The sequence below is a fragment of the Dermacentor albipictus genome, chromosome 7, assembly GCF_038994185.2.
Source record: "Dermacentor albipictus isolate Rhodes 1998 colony chromosome 7, USDA_Dalb.pri_finalv2, whole genome shotgun sequence".
Lineage (NCBI taxonomy): Eukaryota > Metazoa > Arthropoda > Arachnida > Ixodida > Ixodidae > Dermacentor > Dermacentor albipictus.
In genome coordinates this window covers 12,567,700-12,593,718 of record NC_091827.1, presented here as the reverse complement: position 1 = coordinate 12,593,718, position 26,019 = coordinate 12,567,700, and the positions used below count along the sequence as shown (strand labels likewise).

General features: G+C 46.7%; 2 protein-coding genes across 3 annotated transcripts in view; both read right to left on the bottom strand.

The window, feature by feature from the left end:
* LOC135904425 (xaa-Arg dipeptidase-like) overlaps window positions 1–11,339 on the bottom strand; it is a 21,294-nt gene extending 9,955 nt beyond the window's left edge. Inside the window, exons 1-2 of one of the 2 annotated variants that reach the window (XM_065435225.1) lie at window positions 11,200–11,339; window positions 4,049–4,309 (exon numbers count right to left, since the gene is read on the bottom strand). In XM_065435225.1, coding sequence (XP_065291297.1) covers window positions 4,049–4,277 — 229 coding nt within the window. In that variant the 5' untranslated portion in view covers window positions 4,278–4,309; window positions 11,200–11,339. Of the gene's footprint in view, window positions 1–4,048; window positions 4,310–4,754; window positions 4,953–11,199 lie in introns of those variants that run through there. The other variant, XM_065435226.2, reaches the window with a different exon arrangement.
* Window positions 10,972–26,019, bottom strand: LOC135904427 (xaa-Arg dipeptidase-like). The gene is made up of 6 exons (XM_065435227.1): window positions 25,555–26,019; window positions 21,102–21,247; window positions 17,906–18,055; window positions 15,097–15,238; window positions 12,821–13,063; window positions 10,972–11,450 (listed from the first exon to the last, which is right to left on the bottom strand). The coding sequence occupies exons 1-6, from the start codon at window positions 25,784–25,786 to the stop codon at window positions 11,161–11,163; spliced, it is 1,203 nt and encodes a 400-aa protein (XP_065291299.1). The 5' UTR covers window positions 25,787–26,019; the 3' UTR covers window positions 10,972–11,160.

Below are 26,019 nucleotides of genomic sequence, written 5' to 3'. Positions count from 1 at the left end.
AAACAACACAACCTGAATAAATATACAATATTTATTTTTTACAGTTGCGAGAGCCTGACTTCTCTGTATTTCTTGTTCGATTAAAATATATTCAGTGGCAGTAAAGTGAGAGTATTCCCGCATTCAACAGTAAGTTAGTTCACGCAAGTAAGTTCCCAGGTTGAACCAAGCAAGGTACGAGAGAAAAAAAAAATACTCGCTGCCGACTCGTGTGGCAAACAAGCGATAAGAAGCAAGAGGAAAGCTGATCGCGTAAATAGCCACGTTGTAAAAAGGAAGAAAGTAAGGAAAGAGCCCTCATAAAGGCCGTGTTTTTCGCCGAGTAAAGAAGAGAAACGGCATGCTTGTGTAGGCTCGGAGTGCTTGAATAATAAAGCGAGAGCTTGTAGAATATAGTTCAATGACCACTTACAGCAGTGACGATGCTCTTATTTATTTAACTGAGAGTACAAGATTACAAAGCCCTTGCGTTAGCGCCGTCTTCACAGGCTTTATCGGAGAAGGAACTTCGTCTCCCGCACATGTATTTGTTGTATGATTCGTGCTGCGGTCATGTCTGTGTCGAGGTGGCGGCTGCTCTATCTTTCTCTCAGTGTTCTTACACGTGCTTCAGCATGTTGCTTCTCAGTCCTCAATTGTTAGTCAGCGATATTATGTGTAGTTTTTTAATAACAAGGGACATGCTTAGTGCTAAAGAGACAAACCAGGGGTGTTGTTATTCTTTCTTGTGTTCTTGCGTTTTTACATCATCGTGTCCCTCTCTGACTCACGCTGCACTTGAAAGAATGGTTGGACTGATCAGATTATTCTGAAGAAATAACCGCACAGATTCCGTGCTTGATAAAATGTGGTGGTTATGAAGTGCTCGGAACAAAGCGCTTGCAAGCATGCACGCCGCTGTCAACACGATTTTGCGAAAAGCAATACAATACTCACAAGGTGCGGCTGCTTTATCTTGCTCGTTCCAACCTGTGTGTTAGGCTGTTAGCGTAAACATTTCTTGTACTTTCAAGAAATAAAATTCAGTTGGAAGTCAGCGGTTGCCCTCGTTTTACGCGCTTCTCGTCCTTGTCTAGTTTTCGCAATGTCAATTTGCGTCGTGCATCACCAAGTAGCTCGGCTACGCGCGCTGTTCATGTAGGATGAACTTCACGGCACAATACAAAGCTGTTCTTCAAGTCCTTCGGCAATCACCAGGGGGCTGGGTCATCTTCACGGACGCAAACACGGCCTAGAACGTGCGCAATGTGAACAGGGCTCGTAACCCACATGCAGTGACTTGATACATTGGTTGGATTCATGATATGGCCACTGTCGCTGGCCAAACAACTCTATTCCATTGGATTCTCAGAGACCATGGCACATACAGAAGAAAACAGCGGATATAGCCGCCTGAAGAGGCCAAGAATTAGGAAATTTCCGGCGAATGCATTTGAGAAAATTCGAAGCATTCTCAACGGCAAGAAAATATAAGCACGCGGAAAGGAATCGCCTGTAGAGAATGTCGCTTCAGCGGCAATGTACACTCAATAGATCCCTTCCTGAAATCAAGACTTCCACATCGGATTATCGGTCACATAGAGGTGATACATAATCAACTTCGTCTGAATGCCACATTCACCAATAGTTACCTGTACCGCCTTGCAGCGACCGCCAACCCGTATTGTGATAACTGTAGTGCGTTAGGGACTGTGGAACAAATTTTGTAACAAGTTCCAGGTTACAGAGACGAGAGATCTTTTTATTTCAGTTGAACGGGTTCTGCTTACCAAGAAGGACTATATAGATCTAGGAAAAAATACTAGGTCCCATGCCTTCTTGTTGAAAGCAACGGTAAGGTTTCAAAATTCTTTTGCTACTTCTTTATGACATTGGCTTAATCGACAAGCTCTAGCCTGTTCATGTCAACACCGGCACCTTTGCCTCAACTATGCATACATACCACAACTAGAGAAATTATTTTGTTGGTTTCCAACCCCTCCTCTCCAAGAAACTTTCAGTCCCGAAACCCTTCCCTATCTGCAGAGTAGCAGTAGGCTCTTATGTATATGCCTGCAGAATTCTCTGCTTTTCAGCACAGAACTTTCTCTCTCTCTCTCTTGTTCAAGCAGAAACGCAAGAAAAGTGAGAAAACCATCTCGCTATAGGGATGTGTGTGCTGCCGAGTTTGTTGACATCTGTCCTACGCAGTATGGGCGCTGCGTACGCCCTGTCCTACTTGCCGCGTGACAGAATGAGTGCATTCAAGCTGTGCACTTCTGCTTGCAACACATGTGCTGCTCCTAGACGCACTGTTGCTGAGTTCTACGCAAAAGGAACCAGCCCGTAGTCAGTCAGGAGGGCAGCTGCGTGTAGAGCCGACATCTGGCCCGCTTTTATTCGGGACAGAGGGTTTTTCTGTCGTAGTTCCGGCCGCCGCTCTGACCCCAACACCGGCACCTGCGGAAGATCTTCTTGTTGGCCTAGTTGTTACTTGTTTGGGAAATAATTGCCCTTAAAATAACGCACACGAATCACAGACGCGAAGGAAATCAGCCACTGCAAACCGTGTCATAATTGGCGACCATGTCGTAGAGATTTTTTTTGTATGTGCGTCTGTGGTTCGTCCCTGTCCATTTAGCGGCAATTATGTCTCAAATCCGGCACCTCCTCTGTGGATTGTTTTTTCGCCACGATTATGCCACGATTATGCGTGTATGTGCGCAGAGGCTAAGTGCCTTGCTTCGCATAGGCAAATATGAGTGCTTGCAAACTTAGACAGATAAAGAGTGTGAGAAATAACCTTACAAGGACGCTTGGTGCCAAAAGTACGAAGCCATGGTGAATCCATGATTAGACGAATCCATGTACCAACCACGATTTCCACGGTACCTGAGCGATCACAGATACAAAGCTCTCTCTAGTAACTTTAGTGGTAAACATGCTTACTTGAAAGGTACTTCCACTCTCTGACATTTGCCATTGTGAGCGTCGTCGATGTGCGCCTATCATTTTGGCAGTGTTCTAATGACCGCCTTCAGCGTACCACTTCCAAACCGCTGTACCATTCGCCAAACGGATCAAGAGTAGGTTGGAAAACGCATGCTCTCTCGCGTTTCAGCGCACCGTGACGTCTATAGCGTGGTGGCTTTTCCGTACTTAACGGTTGATTTTCTTTTTGACACTTATTTGAGAACCTCTCAGAGTTCATGAGTCATGAATGTATAACGTAGATGCTAAAGGGCCAATAACACCCGTCGTGTGACTGAAGTCAGGAAGGCACGAAAACAGACGCACAGGTTTCTAAATGCTACTGGTAAGAACAAGTAGCACTAAGCGGCATCGCAGGTTCGTACTGCCGTACATAGAAAAATAATGGCTGGGGCAAGTCTTCATCATAACGGTGTTTTGCAACTGGATAGTTTACGTTGTTTTAGGCCTTAAGAAAATAGAGCCAATGCAAGGAATGTTACTGCACATTATAGATATGTGCTTTAGCACTGCGCTACAGACTGAGCAACTTGATTAAAAGGACGTTCTTAATGTCGAAGCAGAATGCGCCTACAAAGCACGTTCCCCACTCACGACTCTTTGTCTGCAATTTTCCGCGAAGCCAGTTACCATTATGCTATAGCTTCGCTGGCAATCAAATTTTGTGTCAACGAGCAAACAACTTGAGCACTTTGCTGATGGCTGGCAGTTTTGAAGTTAGTGCCATCTGCCATAGTAATCGGTTACATACGAGAAATGCAACCGAATTGATTTTTAAAGGTTTTGTGCTTGAACGTAAAAGCATTACCAAGTCGCAGAGTAGTCGCTACATAGAGAAAGGTTTGTGCCGAAAAGAAAAAGATCTTACTGTTCCAAGTCTATCTACGTGTGACTCGTGTCCTTTTACGGAGGGTTGTTCTCCTACACTGACTTCTTGCGCTGAAGCTCACTGCGTTTTTCCTACGTGACCCAAGAATTCATTCTAGTCACAACATCGGGGCTAATTAGTCGATGTTTCGCAGTAGACGAGTTTTCGATGCAATAGTTTCGGTCATGCAAGCGCTGATGTTCTGCTCACCATCGGTTCCTCCGGGCGCGCTGAACTCTGCCCTGAACGCCGTGCTGAGGAGATATTTCCTCTGAACCTTGAACTCTCGCTCTTCCAGGAAGTCGGAGAGCTTGACATGCGCCATCTCCTCCCTGAGGGCCAGTTCCGGGTGCTCCCAGATGAACCGCGCCAGCGTCCAGAAGTCCACGGACTTTCCTTCGATTACGTTGTTGACAATATTGCTGAAGGCCCCGTCCATGGTCTCGCCTCAGTGTGCGCCGTTTCAAGCAACTGGGAGCAGGTAGATGCGAAGCGACTGGCTCTACGTTTTAAAGGCAGCTGCGCGAAACAATTTCCCGTTGTGCGCGGACAGCGTTTGCGGCTATGCGAAGTGTTGAACAGCATACGAAATAACACCAGACAATGACGTGATAAGCGTCTGGCGCGTATAGAACGGTCGCCTGTTATGAAGCAGTGAGAGGCGCGTTAAGCGACTTCCAGAGCCAAGAGACCTCCCAGTACAGTTGTGAAGGGGCCTTCCATGCAAGGCAGCTATGGAATACAAAAAAAACTTAATTGCCCTCAATTGGATACGTTATCTCGCAGAAACAACAACGACACCAGTTCGTCGCAAGCAAACAGGCTCACGTGGCCTTGCGCTTGGCACGATGCGTCGCTGCAAGTGGGCCACACATCTGGTGCGGCCTTACAGCGGCGGAAGCGATGCAATACTCACTTGTAAAACGAGCACGCGACAGTGCCAACGAGCGCGGTATATATATATACAGCCGCCAAGACGCGTCGCTTGATGGCTGCAGCAGCGCTGAGGAGGCGGCGAAGGCGCGAAAGGGCCTTCGTGAGGCCTTCCTTTTCCTTCTTCCAACGTGGGAACGCCGGTGCTTGCCGAGCAGACAACAGCGGAGGAGAACATGGCTTGGCACGTCCATTGGCCGCAGAGCCGAGCGTGTCTCCGCAGTGGAAACTGCCGTCTGTCCCCGAGGCTGCGTTTTCTTGTTCTGCTATCGCTCGAAAGCTCGCGAGGCTCGTAACCGCGCGCGGCGTTCTCGCGTACGGGCCGGAAGATTCGCGAGAGCGCTGATTCGGGTCGGTTCCTGCGACCTATTCAGGTAGTAGAAGCACAGACGGCTGTTACGCAGTGGTATTTTCCATTTAACCCAGAAAGCCCGATTCCCTGTGAAGGAAAATACAAACAACTTATCACCGTTATTCATGGCCATGGAAAGTTCATTCGCAGAAAAAGAAAAAAAACAAGAAAATGTTATCTGTGGTATAAATAACTCAATGTACGAAGGAATTAACTGAAGTGTAAATGGCTAGCTGTGCAATCCACGAATGAAACTGCTCCAGCGTGTCAAAAACGCTCATATGGGTCTTGCAATAGGTTTCCCGCACCTAAACCAACATTTTGAAGTATCAGAGCGAGCATGTCAACCATGACAGTATGAGCTTGGTGGGGGTAATATAGCTCCGCCATCACGCATCACAGATCCTGATGATCTGTCAGATCTGTCAAAAGTGGAGTGCGGCCTTGTCTCAAGCAAACATTAAAAAAGAACGTAGTAAAATAGCACTAGAAATAACTTAAAAATATTTGTTCGGAAGGCATGTTAGCTTGTGCTTTAAAAGGAAGCTTTAGCTGGGGGTGAACTAGGATATCCCTAGTTAAATACATGTAAAAGGCAGAAACGTTTTGATCAGACAACTACTGTAGAGATGTGATTTAAATTTATTGCATTTGAGTGACAAGGTAATTTCTAGTGACTGCCAGAAGCAAAGGGTTTATTTAGGGGTGGCAGTTTTTACAAAAATTCCCGGAAATTGCTAACGTTCGAAACAATTGAACTACGAAGTTTACATATGCCCTAACTCTGCACAAAGAATACACATCGAAGTTCTATAAACTGCCACTCTTAAGCATCTAATGCGGACATATGTGATTTATAAATTTACAAGCTTACGTCACAATGTTACATTGTCTACGAGGGTTTTACAAATCAATCAATCAAACCTTGTTCATCTCAAGAAGAACATGAAGGTGGCGAGGAAAAGCTGCTTGACTGCAGCTTGACGAAGCCCGGTCCCCTGTGTTACAATTCGTCGGTGAGCAGCACTGGTAAATGGGCAAGGCAGTCTGACAAATTTAGGCACCGTACGAGAGGCAGTTCTGTTCTGAAAAGTTATGTTATCAAAATAGCACTAGAAGCAGTTTATAGATATGCGATATTCTTTTTGAATGATAAGCTGAAAAGTTGTAAACTTTACGTTTTAGTATTGCTTGCAATTGTCCGATCTTCAAGACATTATTTTTAAATTGACGGAGCAAATAAGAAATATACTAAACACCGTAACAAGAATTTAACTTTTTTCTTTAAATGCAGCAAATTTCATCAAAATCGGTGCAGTGGTTTATTAGAAAACGAATTGTTCGTTCCCAAGTGTTGAGACATAGGGGCCCTGGAGCTAAATCTTCCTTTACTGAGGATAAATTGAAAGACAAAAAGGTGGGGAGAGGAGAGAATGATAACTGAAAGACGGAGAGGTTAATTAGGACTAAGACTGGTTGGCTATCCTGCACTGGGGAAAGGGGAGGAAAGTAACTAGTGAGAAAGTTTAGGGTTGATATCGCTGACGTAGTCAGAATTCTCTGCAATGAATCACACACGGTCGCTCCGTCCGGTAGGCTTCAGAAGAAGGCGGGGATGAATGCCTAAGTGCTTGGCTCGTTAGTCTGTGCAGGCTGCGCTTCATGGTGAACGCTAGAACCGAAACTAAAGCTTCTATGCGGCCCGTAAAATGCGTTTCTTTTCAGAGCCAACTATGGTAAAATCAGACCGCTGTACTCTCGGACCATTGCTTGGAAGGATGGCCATTCTCAGGTTAAGCGATTTGGTTATTGGCGCCACTTTTCCAGCACGTAAGAGTGACACATAATTCGCTAAGGGCCAGTGCAAGAAAATTTGAAAACCTTGATGAATACTTCGAGTGTGCGCTTCGTTGAGACTATGGATATTTTCAGCGAATATCGCCATAATGCCCTCTGGGCTGTGGTAACTGCGTGTGAACCCCTGCGCAAAAGCATTGCAGAAGCTGCCGTGCATGGCTCTGTACTCCCGCACCACAGTCTAGAGAGGAAGTTCTCGCTATCACTGGTGAAAACGTCCACACGACTTGTAAAACCTGTACATAAACCATCGGGCCTATTCTCAAACTGGCTAACTTATGATCGGGCTGTTGCGAGTACCTTAGTGCGGATATATCGTGGTACCATGACATGTACGTTCAGAAGAGAAGGTGCCCATTTTTTGAATTTTAGTGCGATAGCAATTATATGGACACTCCAGGCGCATTTCTGCCGTCGTCGTCGCTGTGATGTTCTATATAAGGACGCTATAGCATCGTCGCCGCATGCTGAGTTAAATATAAAAAGCTATGGGGTTCTACGTGCAAAAACCCCGATCTGATTATGAGGCACGCCGTGCTGGGGGACTTCGGAATACTTTCGACCTCCGGGGGTTCTTTAACGTGCACCTAAATCTAAGAACACGGGTGTTTTCGCATTTCGCTCGCATGCTGTGGGTGCGAGCGAAAGCGTACGAGGGCGAGTGCAAGAAAGGAAAGCGCGGGCACGACGCCGCGAAGGCGCCGGGGGAGGAGAGTGCGGGGTGTTCTACTCCGGCGGCCGCTGCGTATGGCACGGAAGCGCGTGCACTATATTGAAAGCGATCTGCAATGAGCCCAGGGCCTAGACGCGCCGCGGGCTCACAGCTGTATTGCCCTGTATTGACACTGTCTGTTCACTGTTTTCATTGGATATCACAAAACCTGATTTTTGAACGCTAAATTTCAATCCTGAATCCTCATCTTCCTGTCCACAGATATTAGCCAGATGTCGGATATCGCTTTGCTTATTAGCAAGCAACACAATGTCGTCCGCATGAAACAAATATGGAAGCTGTTGCTCTACTATTGTGCCCGCCTGTTTGTATGAGAGATTAAACGCGATATTGATTCCCTCTAGCACCTTTTCCACCCTTACCATTTAAGGATGGAAACCGTGCATCCGCGCATCCGGGCATCCTCCGGGCGGATAGATAACAGTGCCACGGTTATCTATCGGACGGACCGACGGTCCAGATAGATTTATACAGTGCCACTGGCACTGTATAAATCTCTATAGAAGTCCTCATCCACTTGAACTATCTCATCCATATTAGTAACGATATTGCCGGCTTTGTCTCTCAACGCACACATCTGATTCTTGCCTATTCCTAGTTTCTTCTTCACTGTTTTTAGGCTTCCTCCGTTCCTGAGAGCCTGTTCAATTCTATCCATATTATAGTTCCTGATGTCCGCTGTCTTACGCTTGTTGATTAACTTGGAAAGTTCTGCCAGTTCTATTCTAGCTGTAGGGTTAGAGGGTTTCATTCATTGGCGTTTCTTGATCAGATCTTTCGTCTCCTGCGACAGCTTACTGGTTTCCTGTCTAACGGTGTTACCACCGACTTCTATTGCGCACTCCTTAATGATGCCCATGAGATTGTCGTTCATTGCTTCAACACTAAGGTCCTCTTCCTGAGTTAAAGCCGAATACCTGTTCTGTAGCTTGATCCGGAATTCCTCTAGTTTCCCTCTTACCGCTAACTCATGCATTGGCTTCTTGTGTACCAGTTTCTTCCGTTCCCTCCTCAAGTCTAGGCTAATTCGAGTTCTTACCATCTAATGGTCACTGCAGTGTACCTTGCCGAGCACGTCTACATCTTGTATGATGCCAGGGTTCGCGCAGAGTATGAAGTCGATTTCATTTCTAGTCTCACCGTTCGGGCTCCTCCACGTCGACTTTGGGCTAACCCGCTTGCGGAAAAAGGTATTCATTATCCGCATATTATTCTGTTCTGCAAACTCTACTAATAACTCTCCTCTGCTATTCCTAGAGCCTGTGCCATAATCCCCCACTGACTTGTCTCCAGCCTGCTTCTTGCCTACCCTGGCATTGAAGTCGCCCATCAGTATAGTGTATTTTGTTTTGACTTTACCCATCGCCGATTCCACGTCTTCATAAAAGCTTTCGACTTCCTGGTCATCATGACTGCATGTAGAGGCATATACTTGTACCACCTTCAATTTGTACCTCTTATTAAGTTTCACAACAAGACCTGCCACCCTCTCGTTAATGCTATAGAATTCCTGTATGTTACCAGCTATTTCCTTATTAATCAGGAATCCGACTCCTAGTTCTCGTCTCTCCGCTAAGCCTCGGTAGCACAGTACGTGCCCGCTTTTTAGCACTGTATATGCTTCTTTTGTCCTCCTAACCTCACTGAGCCCTATTATATCCCATTTACTAGCCTCTAATTCCTCCAATAACACTGCTAGACTCGCCTCACTAGATAACGTTCTAACGTTAAACGTTGCCAGGTTCAGATTCCAATGGCGGCCTGTCCGGCTAGCATGGTTAGCCTTGCATGGTTAGCCTTGGTTAATCTTGACTGCAAGTCCAGGTTTGTCTGGTTGTCTGGCTATGTTGCTGCATTTAGCCAGTCGTTCGGCGCGCTGTTCCTCTGTTTCATGGGCGATTCGTTTCTTCTTCATCTCGTTCCGATGTCGATTCCAGGCTTCCTCCTGCTTATCAGAATTGTCGCCGTCCATACTGCCGCTTGAACTGTGGTTGTGTCACGCGCGAGCTCTCCTTTTCAATCCTCCGACATGTTATCAGGCATGCGACGCAGCTGGCGAAGCGAGCGGAGGCAAGCGCAACGACGAGGAACGCAATGTGCCGTCATACCAAACGGCGCCGGCGGAAAGGCGCCGCGCCTGCAGTGGCGGAAAACCTGTGGCTCGGTGCTACTAGTGGCGCATGCGCTGTAGTGACTAGGAAGTGAGGGAGAGAGAAATAACCGCGGCGAGGCGCGCATTGTGACGTCATGTGCCTCCTCGGAGCACCGCCACGGCGAAATCGCAAGTTCGCGGCCAGTAAAGCTTTCACTTTAGAAAAGCGCCGCTGCGCTGAAGCGTCACGTCACCGATAGGCTGCCCGAAATGGTGGCCCTGAAGCGGCCATAGGCACAACTGTACTCGCATGATGCACACGCTCTTCGTCGCTTCTGATGTATTCCGTTGAGCAAAAGTCCAGAAGGTCAGCAATTAAACCGATTTTCTTCTCCGTCTATGAATGTAACTTGGAAGCGACGAGGGCTGCATCTCTCTAACTTGGCTTCGCGAACTTTAAAGTGCACTTATCAATTTCAGTTGGTGCATGCAAATTAGAACTAAATTTAATATTTTTTTTTCGCTGAACCTGTGGTTCCTAAAGCTTTTCTCATGGGTATACCTTTCTAAAACTCGCTGCAATGCCTTCCATGCGCAATCACACACCAGATGAGACAGATGAGAAAAAAAATAAGCGGAACTCATTAAGGATGACCTTTTATGTTGATGCGGACGCATTCCACGCAGTGACACCAACACACTCTATTCAACATGGAGCCCCCTTCTTGAACTACTTCTTGTGCGACTCGTTGGCGCTCTGCCTTTAACTAGTGTTTGAGTCGGCGTTGCCTGGCTTCCCCAGTTATGGTGGCGGCACAGCGCAAACTGTTCTGCTGCAGCATACCATAGCTTCTATATCTTTTATGTTTTCTGCTGCGACGCTTAGTGTACGACTCTGCGGCGCGTGGCTCATGGCGTCTCACGCACTCGTGACGCGCATAGCGTGATGTGTTACACGTATCGAGTACAGCCAGCCAGCCAGATATATACTACAGGGTGGAGGCGGGCAGAAAAACTATCATCGACCTGATTGCGGCAGGAAATTTTCTGAGAAAGCCGTATGGGTTACGCTTTTAGTTTCGTGCTGTACAATCGGGTGCATTACAATTTTTCCTTTTCTAAATTTTCATTCGCCTTCCGGGCTCCAGCAGAACTAAAAGAAAATATTTACGAGTAAACATGTTTATTCAGTCATTCATTCTGACCTTTGTGCGAAATGGTCGTGTCATAAAAATCAACGTAACGATACAACAGCGGAACGAACAGATTAGACAGAGTGCCGGAGATAATGGCGAAGGTTAGCCCAGTTGGAGAGAACAGGAATCCACCGTGTTACGCGCGGTTTGGCATGGTAGTTAAGGGGTTAGTCCGTGTGCTGCAAACTCCTTGCGCACCTCCTCCAGCAGTTGCGGGTCGGTGAGCAGGTCGAGCGCGGTGAGGGCCAGGGCCTTGGAAACACTCAGCGTCGGCGCCTGTGCCTCCTCGGAGTTGGCGTCCTCGGCGAACTCTCGCGTGTGGTTCCGGGCGCCGCTGCCCAGCGAGTAGACCGGGTGCGCGGTGGGGATGCGGTGCGACACGTTGCCGCAGTCCGTCGACGCACCGGTGGGCGGCTGCTCGCTCAAGTCAGCGTCCTGGAACTCGAAGCCTGTGTTTGCGAGCAAGAAGAAAAATTAGAGATGTATTTGCCAGAAAAATGGAAGATATCGCGTATAAGATGCTGTGTTCTTAATGGTTAATCTGTGACGCCGCACTGGAGCACTTGGTTTTATACAAATAACTTCGGCTTTTCATTCCCCCCCCCCCCCCCCTAGAGAGCAAGGACAATGAATTCCATATTTCATCAACGCAACGCATTTTCCTGCTTTCGCTAGTTCCATTTCGTACCCTTAGAAAACCGCTACTGTCCTCCGTTGCCATACGAGCTGAATTTATTTGAATTTCAGCCTCTTATGTGCAAAAAAAAAAAAAACACACACACACGATTTGATTATGAGGCACGCTGTAGTGGGGGCTCCAGGTTACTTTTGAGCATCAGGGCATTTTAACGCGCCCATAATGCACGGGACATCGGCGTTTTTTGTATTTCGCCCCGATCATAAAAATGCTGCCGCCGCGGTCGGAATTTCATCCCGCGACCTTGTGCTTGGCAGCGCAACACTATAGCCGCTAACAGCGCGGTGGATTGCTATTTGCCTATTTTGTAATCTGCGAGTAATGACGGACGGACAGACCGACAGACAGACCGACAGACAGAACAACAAACAGACAGAACAACAAACAGACAGACAGACCGACAGACAGACAGAACAACAAACAGACAGACAGACAGACAGACCGACAGACAGACAGAACAACAAACAGACAGACCGACAGACACAACAACAAACAGACAGACAGACAGACAGACAGAACAACAAACAGAACAACAGAACTACAGACAGACAGAACAACAGACATACAGACAGACAGACAGAACAACAGACAGACAGAACAACAGACATACAGACAGACATACAGAACAACAGACAGACAGACAGAACAGACAGACAGTACGACAGACAGTACGACAGACAGACAGACAGACAGCCAGACAGACAGACAGACAGACCAACAAACAGAACAACAGAACTACAGACAGACAGAACAACAGACAGACAGAACAACAGACATACAGAACAACAGACATACAGACAGAACAACAGACAGACATACAGAACAACAGACAGACATACAGAACAACAGACAGACATACAGAACAACAGACAGACAGAACGACAGACAGACAGACAGAACGACAGACAGACAGGACGACAGACAGACAGACAGACAGACAGACAGACAGAACGACAGACAGACAGACAGACAGACAGACAGACAGACAGACAGACAGACACAGACAGACAGACAGACAGACAGACAGACAGACAGACAGACAGACAGACAGACAGACAGACAGACAGACAGACAGACAGACAGACAGACAGACAGACAGGTGATTCCAGGAACGAAATTCACCCAGTGCTTGTGCGTGCTTCCTGTACGCTCTCGCAATGGCGGCGTTCTGTATGACGTGCTTGTAGAGGGTGCCCCTCTCAATCTCGACCGAGCATCCGGTGGCCTGGGCGGCGCCGTGGAAGCAGTTCTCCACTCTGCGCACCAGATCGACCAGCTCGTCTGTGGTGGGCGCCCGCACGTGGTACTTGAGCTCGCTCTCCTCGGGAATGATGTTGGGGTACGTCCCACCGTGCACGATGATGCCTGCCACAAGGAGGGGATTTGGGTTCGAGTTCACTTCCAACAAGTCAGAAGTACAAGGTGTAATCAGGAGGGTAGGAAAAAAAATACATTCAAGCAGCTTCAATGGCTCTACCTTTTCAGCAACGATGGAGCACTGAGGGTAGCCGACTTTCATACATAATAAAAGATTGGGGGCAGCTTCGCACAAGTGGCGCGAAGACTGTGTAAAAAGCGAAGCTGGTGGCCCCATCTAGGTTATCCTTTGTTCGGCTAAGTTTATGCGGGGTTATGCTTCCAGACTCGGTCAAGTTTTCTACGTGGTGTCGTAGTTAACCCCCAAAGAGCCGTGCTAAAGTGGGGAAGCTTGCCTAGGAGTAGCGAATCGCGACACGTCTTGCAAAGCCAGGCTTCGTCGAGAAACGCTGTCCGTAGGATGTGCACGGCAATCTCCCGCTTTTTGTTATTGCGCACAGAGGTAACCGTATAGGCAGGTTCAAGTCAAACCTGAGCCTATCATAAACTCGGAAATTGTGGCCAAACTCATTGCTTAGAAACTAGCGGGCAAACCGTTCGTCGGCACCTCCCATGGATATCCGAACTTACCGCAGAAAGTTCTCCCTGACTCGCAGGCCCGGATCGTTTTGTCGACGCGTCTGGTTGCACGCACGCTTTTGGTCGGTAACGCGAGCTCATAACGCCGGATCTTCCGCAACTCGCTGACGGAATCCCAATATCGCCGCCGCTTCACCGGCGCGATATTCGGGATTGGACTGAAGTCGTCGCATCCGCTCTCGAGTAGATGCGCGGTGGCTTTCGCGCTCCATCTCTCGCTTCGTCGCAGACCCGGCTCTTCTGCCGGCGCTGAGGCGGAGCGGTGCTGCTTTTATACCCCCGCGGTGACGTCACTGCTTAGATCCGCATCTGCGCATGGGCGGCCTCCATGCGGCGAGGCAAAGCTACGGTGAAGCCGTGCCGGCGGGCGCGACGACCTCATTGGTCGGCGAGGTTTTGCTGCGCACGGTCGCCGGCCAAACCACCAGCTCAAACAGCATCGCTGTCAAAATAAACTCAGCAGAAAGCCGGTACAACGTGTTGCATTTATGCACAACAAATATTATTGTACAAACCAAGCACAGATGTCACGCTATCAAAATTAAAAGAAACAATGCACCGATGATGCTTGTTCTAGTCACATACGGTATCCCAAAAAATTTACACGATGAAGTGGATAAAATTAGAGAACTGAATCTTGAGATAAACACTTAGGCTTCTTCAAAGTTTCGCAGCAAATTGAACAACAACCTTCACAAAGAGAACCATGCCTTTATCTCAGGGAAGAAAATTCTTCCTTAATTAGTGCTCGGTCCACACGTGCACTCGGGTACGGACTAAGAGCTCGACAAGTTCACTCAATGTGTTTGAAGCCACTAGGGAACTCAACGGATGCGACATCAGGTGAAGACGCAGCGCACTCCTGCGCAACGGAGTCTGTGTTGTGCCCCGCGCGTGCACTTCTTGCCTCCAGGAGTCGAAATTTGCTTTCCAAAGATGGAACGAAAGAATTGACTCGAAAGGGGAGATATACCCAACAAAGCAGGTTAAAGAAAAACTTTCTGTAACCTCCTTAAAGCGCAACGTGAAAAAGAAAAAAAAAACGCGTTACTGGCTAAGCTAAACCGCGAGAAATATTGTCCATTAGAGTTAGGTGTTTGGCAGAACAAATTCTGTTATATAATAATTACGGTTTAAAGCAAATTCGAGGTTTCGACGTAGGCTGCGTGGCTGGCTGTTTTTTGATTGACACTTGATACCGATCCCGACGCAGTGCGCTGCGTTTCACTGCCGCCGAATTAAATCACCGTGGATCTCCCCTGAATAGCGTCGCTGCAAAATTCGGTGACGATAGTTAGCACAGAATGAATAGCTTTCATCCAGGAATTCAACTAGAACAACTAAAGCCAGAAGTAACTGAAGGATTGCTAGTAATAGCCTTCAGTACCGATATCCGACAGGAGAAGGACAAGGAAACAATGCGTGGCATTTGGGGTCCGTACCTTGAATTTTAGACGTGGGCTTGATCTGTTGCCGAAGAAGGCCGATGTTGAGGTACGAGGAAACGGCAGCATCCAGGGCATTCAGACCTTCCCACGGAGATGCGGCCGCGTGAGCCGCTTTGCCCTTGAAACGGATCACCATCTGCGTTGAGGGACGCTGTTATTGCCAAAGCTGAGTGTGAAGTTGTTGTATGCCAATATAGAAAATATTTTGGTCCAGCTCTAAAAGGTGCAAACGTAGACTGTCCAAATGTATATGCTGCAAATCGAAGGCATCTTAAATTTAAAGGCATAAAGCATTTGCCATCGAAAGAAAAATCGGGCTACCCACACTAATGATGCATTCCACTCGTCGACGTGAAGGAGAATTTCTTGTCCGTAGCGACTAACGCGGTTTCCAATTATCTCTCTGAAGAGAGTTTGCGCTTTCCACTGGTCATTGCGGATTTACTCACTCCGCGGAAGATCTTCCTCACTTTCTCCTCCGCCGAGGCGCGGATTCTGGCAGAAATAGGCCACGTCACTTCCGTCTTCATCTGGACCCTATTCTCCAAATGTCCGCCTAGTGGAGATCTCCAGTTCGTCTGCTGTTGAAGTTCTGATTGGCTGGGCTGGGATAGCGTCAGAAGGAGACAGGCGCCCCCAGCCAATCAGCATTTCAGCAGCAGATGAAATGGATGTGTCAACTAGGTGGACACTTGCCGAATAACCTCGGGCTGGCATCCCTACACAACATTGTGGCCGCTGTGGGACGGCGTCTTTGGTTGCTTTGAAAACGTACGGAGCAAGAGTCGGGGCTTTATCGGGCCCCCATTTTCGGTACCTGCTTGTGTGACGTGGCCGCAATGACTTCCGGTATGATCTCGCGCTGATCATTTTTGCTCTCTGCTGGCAGTTTCAGTAAGTAGTGCTGCGAAATGGGATAGTTGACTGCGAAATTATGGATTCATGACACCAGCCCGATAGAAGTGAGACGAAATTGTATACGCTGACTCCAGTTTCGCATGGACGAAATCCGAACAGTCACTCTAGAATTTTGGCCGTCGTTCCGGATCGAACCGTGGAAAGCACTAGAAAGCATGAATCCTTCATACACAAGTGAGCAAAAGTATACGGGCCACTTGCCTGCCGAAAAATAATAATTTTATTTACGATTCAGTCGCCTAAACTGTTCAATAAGGCTTGAAGTGGAGCTAGTTGGTATGACATCGTTCTGTTTACTGCACTCTACTGTTATACAAAGGTAAAACATGAGAAGAGCTGACTCACATGTGCGCACATCTGTGTCAGTCTCTTCTATTTTTTGTTATTTGTATAACGGTATAGCACTATAAACGGAACGAAGAGAGTTGAAAGAGAAATTGACGACTGCACCAAAAGGTTTCCAACGTCACGTTTGACGTGCAGTCCTTAATTTAAAGTTTGATCGCGGACTCCATGGTCCGCATGCCTTGGCTATGGGGAGTACGCTGAATAGCCCAGTAAATGGTTCAATCCACTAGTACGCCACACTGTCAGGAGAATCTGCACCCGTTAAGGCTTATCTCTTCCCTCGACGACAATCGCAATATATCTTGCGTCCATTCGTTTTCTTTAGCATGGCGCTTCCGGTACTTTCAGCTCCCCAATGGCCTGCGTGTTTCAGCGAGATATAGCGTTCCCGAGAGGAAAGTGGCGAGGGCTGTAGCTTGAAGAGAAAGAAAAATGCACGGAAGGTTGATAACAATTTTTGTTGGAAGACAAGATAAGCACGAAGGGGTGCAACATTTTTTTACTGCGTAGTCATAGGCACAAGGTCAATCCAACATGCCGAGCTTGCTGCTGTTCGGCGCAAATGCTCATTTGCATACAGCTGCCGGGTAAACGCCTGGGGCTGGGAAGATGTGACACGTTGCAGAAATGGCCGAGAGTTGCCGGAATCCGTCTATAAAGCGGCTCCGTCTCTTGTGCAAACGGTCGCACACACGCACAATCTCGCCGTAAATTTCGTGAACACACACACCCCACAGTGCGCCAACTGATGATAAACGACGCTAGATAGAGCAATAAAATTGCAAAGCAGCAAGTGGTCTCCTGGCATAGGAGCAGGATTGTAGCAAGCACACATTTTATGCGCGCTGCGTCCAAGTAAAAAGACGATAAGAGGGTCTGATATCATCATGCCCAGTCACAGGGGCACTGGGGGCACTTTCCAAGTATTTTGAACCAACGATCGTCCACTTCATGGGAAGGCAGGCGCCGTCAAGCGGGCGCATCAAGGGAGGCCCAATTGAAGGGAGCTTTGAGTGAACGGAGTCCGTGTTTGTCCTTTGAAATCTCAGAGGAATACTGTTGAGGCTAGACGGTGTCCAAAAGAAGAAAAAAAAAAGATTGTGTATAATTATGGAGGTTCAATTTTTACCTGTTAAAGACAAGTTTCACTGTGTTATAGAAGTTTTAAAGCAGTAAACACTTTCCGACACCCGCAATCTCAATGATGAATGCGCCAGTATAGTAGCGACGGCATGGCCTTTCGCCATCAGCAATATTGGTGCAACATGAGTGCCACATGCGATTTGGTTACCGGCTGCTACGCATCGAAGCGTTTTCGCTTTTCTTTTTTCAGCGGGTCGTTGATTTTTCTCGTTCTCCGTCACTTTGGCGTTTTAACATAGGTCGAGGTATCTGCATGCTAAAAGCTTCAGCGGCGACCACCTGGAGACCGTGTGGCACTGACACATATTCCTTGAACAAATAACTGTACCTTTGAAATCTTTATACTCCTTAACTTCAAAGCCCCTTTGGTGTGCCCGCGTGACTGCAGTATTACCTGTTGTGTCGCGGTGAATGCCAACCTCAACACGTCTCTCCGTCCAGGGTGACACATGATTGCTGCGTCGATGCCCTTCAGAGCCCCCTTTTCGACCAGAAGTTCCTTACCACCGCAACTTTCTTCGGCAGGCGTACCGAGGACAACAACCTGCGGCATCAAGTACCAAGTTTATTAAGACCACAACGTAGGTTTTACATTTATATATTCATCGAAAACTCGTACTTGCGAATGGCCGGAAGTGCCAGAATCAGTGGGAGTTGTGAGCATGGTGGAATTTGAGGCAATTAAATAAAAGCGCGTTGATCACGACTTGACGTAATGTTGTAATAACTATGCAAAAAACAGTTACGATCACGGTGGAAGAGAAGAAAATTGTACTTTGCACTTCATGCTTGAAGCGAAACATTAACATTGTCTTTAAGCCCCTCTTCTTGAAGCCAAGCAAGCGGAATTTGAAAATATTAGAAAATATGCGTTTGTTTGGCCGTGTTTCCATTGACTAATTAAAAAGAATGTTATTCGTGTAACATGAATTACAAATTCAGTAAAGTTAAACTTTCACAGCCGCCACTGACGCCTGCTAATCGACTCAGCGAACTGCCCGTATCGGAAAACCTGGAAGATGTGAGGCTGCTGGCTACACAGAAAGGTAATTATTCCACAAATTATCTAAATAATTAATTATTTAATTTATTCAACAGTACTGCTAGTCCTTGCTGTGCTATTATAGGGCGGATAATGATGGTTTGATGACTCATACACTGGTACAACGTCAAGCAATGCTTAGGACAAGCAGACATCATTCTTAAAACTTTCTAAAAGGCAGCATGGTCTAAATCGCGGAAAAGCAATTCGAAGCGACATAGAAATAGAAGCAGCCACGGTACTCATCCGCACGGTGCAAGAGCAGAAACAAACAACAGCAAATAACTGTGGAATTATGAATGCACAGAGTAACTGAATTATGATTGATCCCATCATCCGGAAATGCAAAAGGCAATAGATCAATGCGCATTTTACTGTCTTGAACCTCTCCCCCCCCCCCCCCCCCCCCCGGCCTCCCTAGCAGTGGTGAACAATAAATCTATTTCGAATGAATTTGAAGCTGGTTAACTGTCCCGAAGTAGCGAAGTATCAAGTTTTAAAACGTACTGCGGGATCTCTCCGCGTTATATCTCGTCGCACCGGTTTCAATTCTTCCGTTGTTCTTGAGAAAAGGAGTATCTAAAGTTGTGTATTCGCGGTCCTATAAGCATAAATGGGGAGTTCAATGTGACCAGTCCTCCTTGCTCGGGATGAGTTTTGCTTTAATTACTGCTTCTTTGTACATAACTACGCCTGCAGCGTTGACCATGACGTGGGAACTTGAAGGACTGACACCATGGAACAATTATCGAGGAAGTCTTTGAGGTACCTCTTCATGGTAATAATGCATATGCGGAGGCGCAAGAACCATTAATGTTGACACATCATGCACTCGATAATGTCCTGAATACATTTGTGCATTGTTTTTTCAAACACCGTGACGGCACCGAATAATATTTGAGCAACCTGAACGAGATGTGACCATTTGTGACAGAGCATAGGCATGGGGACTGCCGGCTAGAAACAAATACTCAATATTGAATAGCTTAAACATAAATGCGTAGGGCAATACATTGTATCATGCAAGTAGTGTAAATGAATCTTTATATCTGCATGTATGTGTTAATTAATGCTATTTCATTTAGTGTTTCGTGCTGGGAATATTTAGGTTCACCGGAAACAGCGAAATATTGTGGATTGGTTCTGCTAAGACTAACTTTTGATAAAACGACTATATTTTCACTGCTGCTTCAAGTTCGACTTAGAGGTAGTATACTGTATATCTTTCGAAAAAAAAAGACGGTAGTGCGGTACGAACAGTATTTGAATACAATGTCCCTAGATATCTAATACTTCGGCTTTTCTCTCCACATGCCTGCTCTGACCCTGCCACTGACGTCACGACAGCCAGCATACTCCGATGCTGAATCTAGTTTTGGCTTTGATGTGACCGATTTGTGCTTGCATAAAATTATTTTAATAATTTAAAAAGAAAGAAACTACGTTAATCCTTACCAGGAGGAACAGAGAACGTTGAAAAAAGTACATTGATATAATATAACACATTGCCAGAGCTGAAATTCATCTAAGTAATACCTCTGACACACGAGAAAAAGTGGTCATTTGCATTAAAACCATTTAGTTACTCTGAAGGCCCGTTAACAGAAAGGGGTAGCACCGATGACACATGGCATCGGACTAACTTCTTTAGGTGGTTCCTCAGATGAACGCTGCAAAAAAAGGAAAAAAAAAAGGAATAGCGCTGCTTCCTAGAGCAGCAAAGTAGAAAACATCTTAAAGAAACTGCGTACGTAGATTACATTTAACGATTGTAGAACCTCAAAAAATTTTCCCCACAAGTTTGGTGGCTTATAATGCGCATATTCGTATATTTTCTTCATGCTTTTGCGTTCTTAGCAGCAACTTAAATTGGTCCAGCAACTATGTAGAATTGATGTTTGGCTTTGCGTGCTGTTTATTATGGTGCTGCCATGGTACAGCCCACGTTTGTGTTGCGATGCGGGCGACGTGATGCGAGCGTTTGAGAGAATAGCTAGAGTAAATCTTCGCTATTAAACAAATCGCATTACGGCGAGAAATTAAAACATTTTCGCAAGGTAAAAAATATACTCATGGGGCACTGTAGTTTTGTGACAGGTTTCTTTCAATCGACGAGTTGTGCACGCTGTGTGAGACAGTAACGCCCTTCCCGCTCGAAAAGTAGATGCGCGATCTGCTTTCCAGCAAACGAACTTTCCCGTAAGGGAGATACTCCTTTATCGCCTGTCACTGCGTTTGAATGCCTTTCCGGTAGTTGTCCCCTTACCTAAAGGAGTTTGGAGTGCCCATGTGTCAAGGGTATAATACTCATAATCGCAGCCTCTTGATTCATTCTTTTGTTTTTTATTTCTGAACACCTGTCAAAATGACTGCAATGCGGCGACAAAACAAAATGCCGTAAAAATAGAATTCACAAGCAGTAAGCGCTCGCAAAGACGTCAACACTTTGCTGCCGCGACTGTCGAGATCCAGGTCAACAATCTTGTGGGAAGCCGCCTCAGATGGTGGAGCGTGCAGCATAAAAGAAAAAGACGATTGTAAAGATTACCTTGCCGCGTATGCTCTTAAACGTCTTCATGGCTTCTTGGACGGCAATGGCCGCACCGATGGCATTCTCGGCGATAAGATTGTGCCCGCATGCGTGTCCGATGTCCGGAAGGGCGTCGTACTCTGCGAGGAAGGCGACCGTAGGACCTGCACCACGAGGTCACATCATTCGTGTCAAGGCCACGCAAACAAATCTATTTCTACTTAAAAACAACGCTAAGCATATTTTGTTGTGTAAAGTGTAAAGGTGCGTTAGGTTGGGCTAGTTGGTAAATTTTGTGAAACGGCACAATTTTAACAGCGTGACACGGTACATAGAAAAGCACTACAGGACAGAGCGCCGACTAAATAAAGGCTCATTCACACCCGCGAGTGAGAGTGGTCGCGCGACCAAGCTGGTCGCAAAGCGACCAGTCGCAAATGGTCGCTTTCCACAAAAAGCGACCATTTTGGGCCAGTCGCTCACTGCTCGATTCTTTCAGTCGCACGACCGCAGTCGCGAATCTGCGAAGCCAATCAGGTGAGCAGGATCAGGGCGTCTCTATACGCTGATGCTTATTTTCCGCCGCGATGCAATGGTGAGCCGTCACTGGCCGGTCGCTCTCGCCAGTGTGCGCGGCGCAGTCGTATTCTGTCGCTTTTTGGTCCCCAGTCGCAAATGGTCGCGTGACCTCCACCAGTAGCCGGTGGGATTGAGCCCTAACAACCAAATGGTTTCTTTTTTGAAGTGATGTATTTAATTACATTTGTTTGCTTATTTATTTATATACTCTCAAGGCCCGAGGGCATTACATAGAGGAGTGGCGAGTACATATGTAGTCGTTGGCATGAAATTAGTGGTGTCACGGATGGCGGTGATGGAGGCGGGAAGGTGGTTCGTCGGCAGTGCGTGGTAAAAATGATTGAAAGTAAGAGTTGGAGTTGAATGGTGGTATCCCCACCTTCATTTGGTGATCGATGCGAGGTGAAATGTAATACGGGGGAATACGAAGTGAAATAAAATAATATGTCGTGTTGTTGAGATATCGCACGCAGGTTGTATACGAGATTCCACTCACGTGCAATCGCTGCAACACCCGGCAAGGGAGCATGCGTCAACGACCGCGTACGCGAACATACGGTTTCACTAAAAGGCTCACCGCAAAGTCATGCCGCTTCCCAGTGTGAGAGATGCGATTGTATTCCTATCTTTGAAAAGGGCAAACATTTTCTGAAATTACCACGAACAGTGAAGATTGTTGACGCCTCCAGCGTCTCGGCACGCGGCGACATTCTCCCTTCCTCCATTTATCGACAATCGAAATAGACTAGCCTATAGACGTGCCTATTCTGTTCTGTATTCCTTTATTATGCGTATGCATTTTTCATACCTTCCTTCAAAACACCTTCTTCAAAAATAAAGCATTTGGTTAGCCAACGATGTGTCTAATTGTGCTTCTTTTCTGCGTCTTGTGTCGCGCCAATAAAAACTGAATGTTTCCCAAAGCGCTGCAAGACCTGTTTACAAAAGTGAATGCCATGCTAGGTTATGGGAAAGTGCGTCGAGCCATTTGTGTATTTTCCTAAAGTTTCCTTTCCATTAAACGTTCTTTGAAGTTTTTTTAGCCGCCGCAGCCCTTTATGAAAGGGGTTTTCAATCGTTTGTATTGAGCTTAGAATATTTGTAGAAGAAGCTTTTTACGGTTGCGCTAAGCCTGCACATTATTTAAACACAAAAGTGCTTAACAATAGATTCTTTTGAGAATTGAGAATCTACAGACCTCAACCACCAAAATCTTTAAAGTAATATCATATCCTGGCGATGTTATTTTTTCCTATCTTACGGTGGCTCATTGTATACTGCGTTGAGCTGCTATGCCTGAGGTCGCAGGCTCGCTGCCTGGCTGCAGAGGCCACAATCAGAAGGGTTCGAAGCGCGAAAACGCTCGTGTACTTTGATTTTGATGGACGTGAAAGAACCACAGGTGATCAAAATTAATTCGGAGCCCTCATCTATATACAGCGCCTCACGTAGCCCAAGTGATCTGGGATGTTAAACCAAACCCAATCAATCAATCAATCAATCAATCAATCAATCAATCAATCAATCAATCAATCAATCAATCAATCAATCAATCAATCAATCAATCAATCAATCAATCAATCAATCAATCAATCAATCAATCAATCAATCAATTCTTACCTTCGTGCTTCTTGCATTCCGTGTGCACCAACCGTCGCTGAGGAGTGTTGTACTACAGTTTATTGAAAGCGGGCGACTACAGTACCACATAAAGACACACCCCACAGGCTGTCCGTAGACCATCATATTGAGTTCGACAGAAAACGACTATGGAATTTCTTTATAGCGCCTGTCTAAATAACGTTTCGTTAGGGGCATACCGGGTGAAAAGCCACCTCTTACAGCCGCGCAGCCAACACGGATGCACCGGCAGCGCATGCAAGTTACATCGAATGCTTCGACGACTGCCGCTTGTCGATGAAGGCCTAACCTTCCCTAACCGAGTGATTCAAACCTGCACCTTGCTGGTGGAACAATTGAAGAATAGATTGTTGTTCAGCACAACGCCCTTGAAATTTAAACAGCTGCTTACCAGTTTTCCCGAAATCTAACCTCTCTATATTATTCTACTGCGCATGTTTGTGATTCACGATTTATATGTATAGTGTTACTTTTTGTACTGATTTGCCGTTGTGTTCAGTGTACTTTTTAGTTCTGTTCTCAGAGGAATCGGTCCTCTTCGTTGTTTATTCTAGCTCCCCCCTGTCCTCCTCTACCCTTATGTAACCACATCACATGGGCCCTTAAAAATAAATGATGATCGTAATTAAAATCCTTTGAACTTGCTCCTGTCAGGCATTGCCTAACTGATTGGTGTTAACGTCCAAAACCTATACACAGTAGGCCGCGATGGATCTCGCATTGGAGGGCCCAGCTCGATTTTTACCACGTGCTGGTCTTCAGCCGACCACTAATGCGAACTACGTGAATGTTTTTGCACGTGTCGCTGCCATTGGAAAGCGACCATCCCGACTGCAAATAAAACAGGTCCCCACGTCTTCAGCAGGAGACTGCCACGATCATTGCGGCACTTCGTTTAATTCTTTAAAGTATGGTGTCGCGTAGTATATCTGGTAAAAGTGGCTGAACGCGTATGTTTGTTATTATCACACACACTACGGCTCAGATTTCCTACGCTGCCGCTACTCTTTCAAATGCGCGTCCAAAAGCCTGTTTACATGAACACGTGCCGACCTCAAGCTATCACTTGCACACATGCCGCGTGATCTGCCCAAGGTTCGCTGCTCTGTTTGAACTGTATATAACCTTGAGAGGCTTCTTGTGGATCATGGTTATCTTATCCACACGCAATTCGCGCCCGTCTAAGCTGCCTAAAGAGAGTTGCAGTTTCGGATAGGATTATCTAGGTTTGTTTACGCTTGCTGAACTTTTCTACATTTTCATTTCTTACGTTCGCTATTGCGTTCACGTGACCACGGCTGCTTGCCCAACACAATCGCGCGAAAGCCGCACGACAGTGCTTGTGACACGGGTTGCTGCCAACGCTGTGACAGTTCCCACTGCTGCTCGGTTACAATAGCTGAATGTTGCTATAAACTCTAAAGCGGCGCAAGAATCTGGCTTAGAACAAGTGACACCTGCGCCACGGACTATGTGCCAAGCCACGGATATGCGCATCTGGTTGTCAAGGGATACCACGGCCGTATTCTTCGACAATGTGCTTCTATACGTTTTAAGGTTGCCCTAATGTTGTGACAGTGTTACCTTTAGCTAGGTTGTAGCGCTCACATCGCATATACCCAAAAACGCAATGAATCACCCCATATGTCATACCGACTCATTCCGAGTATGTGTGCGGCGCTCAGCTGGGTTGATTGCCTCGATGAAATGTTTCAACTGTAATGACTGCGTGTACAAAACATTCCTTCACTCCACCGTTGCGCAAATGTAAATTAACATGTACGATCCGTATTTAACCTTGCGAACGGCCACGCCCAAAAGTCAGAGTACTGTGTGCGCTAAGTACTCATTGGTCCCCAGTTGTACTTAAATTATTCAACATGGTTTACTTTCTTTCAATTCGAAAAATTTTTTGTACAACTTAGTGCACTAAAACATCGCAAGAGAACAAAAAACATGTGGTTGTTGGCCAGTCGGCCTAATGAAAGTAATTGTGGCGGGCTCCAGGAATGCACTCAGATTCGAAACTAACGTTATCATAATGTTTCGCGACTTAAAGACTGTGTCGACTTAAGCTATAGACCTAGAAACTGAGCTAGAAATGTAGAGAAGAAGCGTATGACACAGAAACTTTGCATTCAGTCATAAGCATGCGTGCACGCCGGTAGGTGCTCTTATTTTATATCCGCATGCATAGCTTTGTAAATACACCTAAATGCTAAAGCTAATCGAAACAAAAGAAGCCACATACCATCGGATCCCCCAGGGGCGATGAATTCAGCCTTGAACGCAGTGTCCAACAGGAAGTGTCGCGTTACATCGAAGTTTCGAGCTTCGAGGAAGTCCGTTAACCACTGGTGACACTTCACTTCTTGGAGCGCCAGCTCGGGGTTGTCCCACAAAAACCTACTGACGCTGTGCAGATCGGTGGCGTTCTCGTCGACGGTGCCATATACCGCATCTTGAAAGTCCGTAGCTGACATAACTTGGCTCGGGTAACTTCAACCGTTCCCGAGAAAAACCCTGCGGTTTGTACAGGCGCACGTGGAAAGCGCTTCTGCCGACTGAAAACCGGTTCTGTTTTTTCAAGCAGCCGCAGCTGTCTGCCTCTCCGTCGCCGCGCAGCTAGCGCCAGCGGAACCGGGCAGTCATTTGCTTCTTCTTGTATTTAGCTGTTTGCTCTCTAATCACGCGAGATACTGAGCCGGCAACGACA

Excerpts from the sequence above, each read along its gene's own strand:
- LOC135904427 (XM_065435227.1), bottom strand. The coding sequence starts at position 25,786 with ATGTCAGCTACGGACTTTCAAGATGCGGTATATGGCACCGTCGACGAG. Across the intron at positions 13,064-15,096 it reads GCCCACGTCTAAAATTCAAG|GCATCATCGTGCACGGTGGG; the intron begins GTACGGACCCCA and ends TCCTTGTGGCAG. Across the intron at positions 11,451-12,820 it reads GAAGCACGCACAAGCACTGG|GCTTCGAGTTCCAGGACGCT; the intron begins GTGAATTTCGTT and ends TCGCAAACACAG.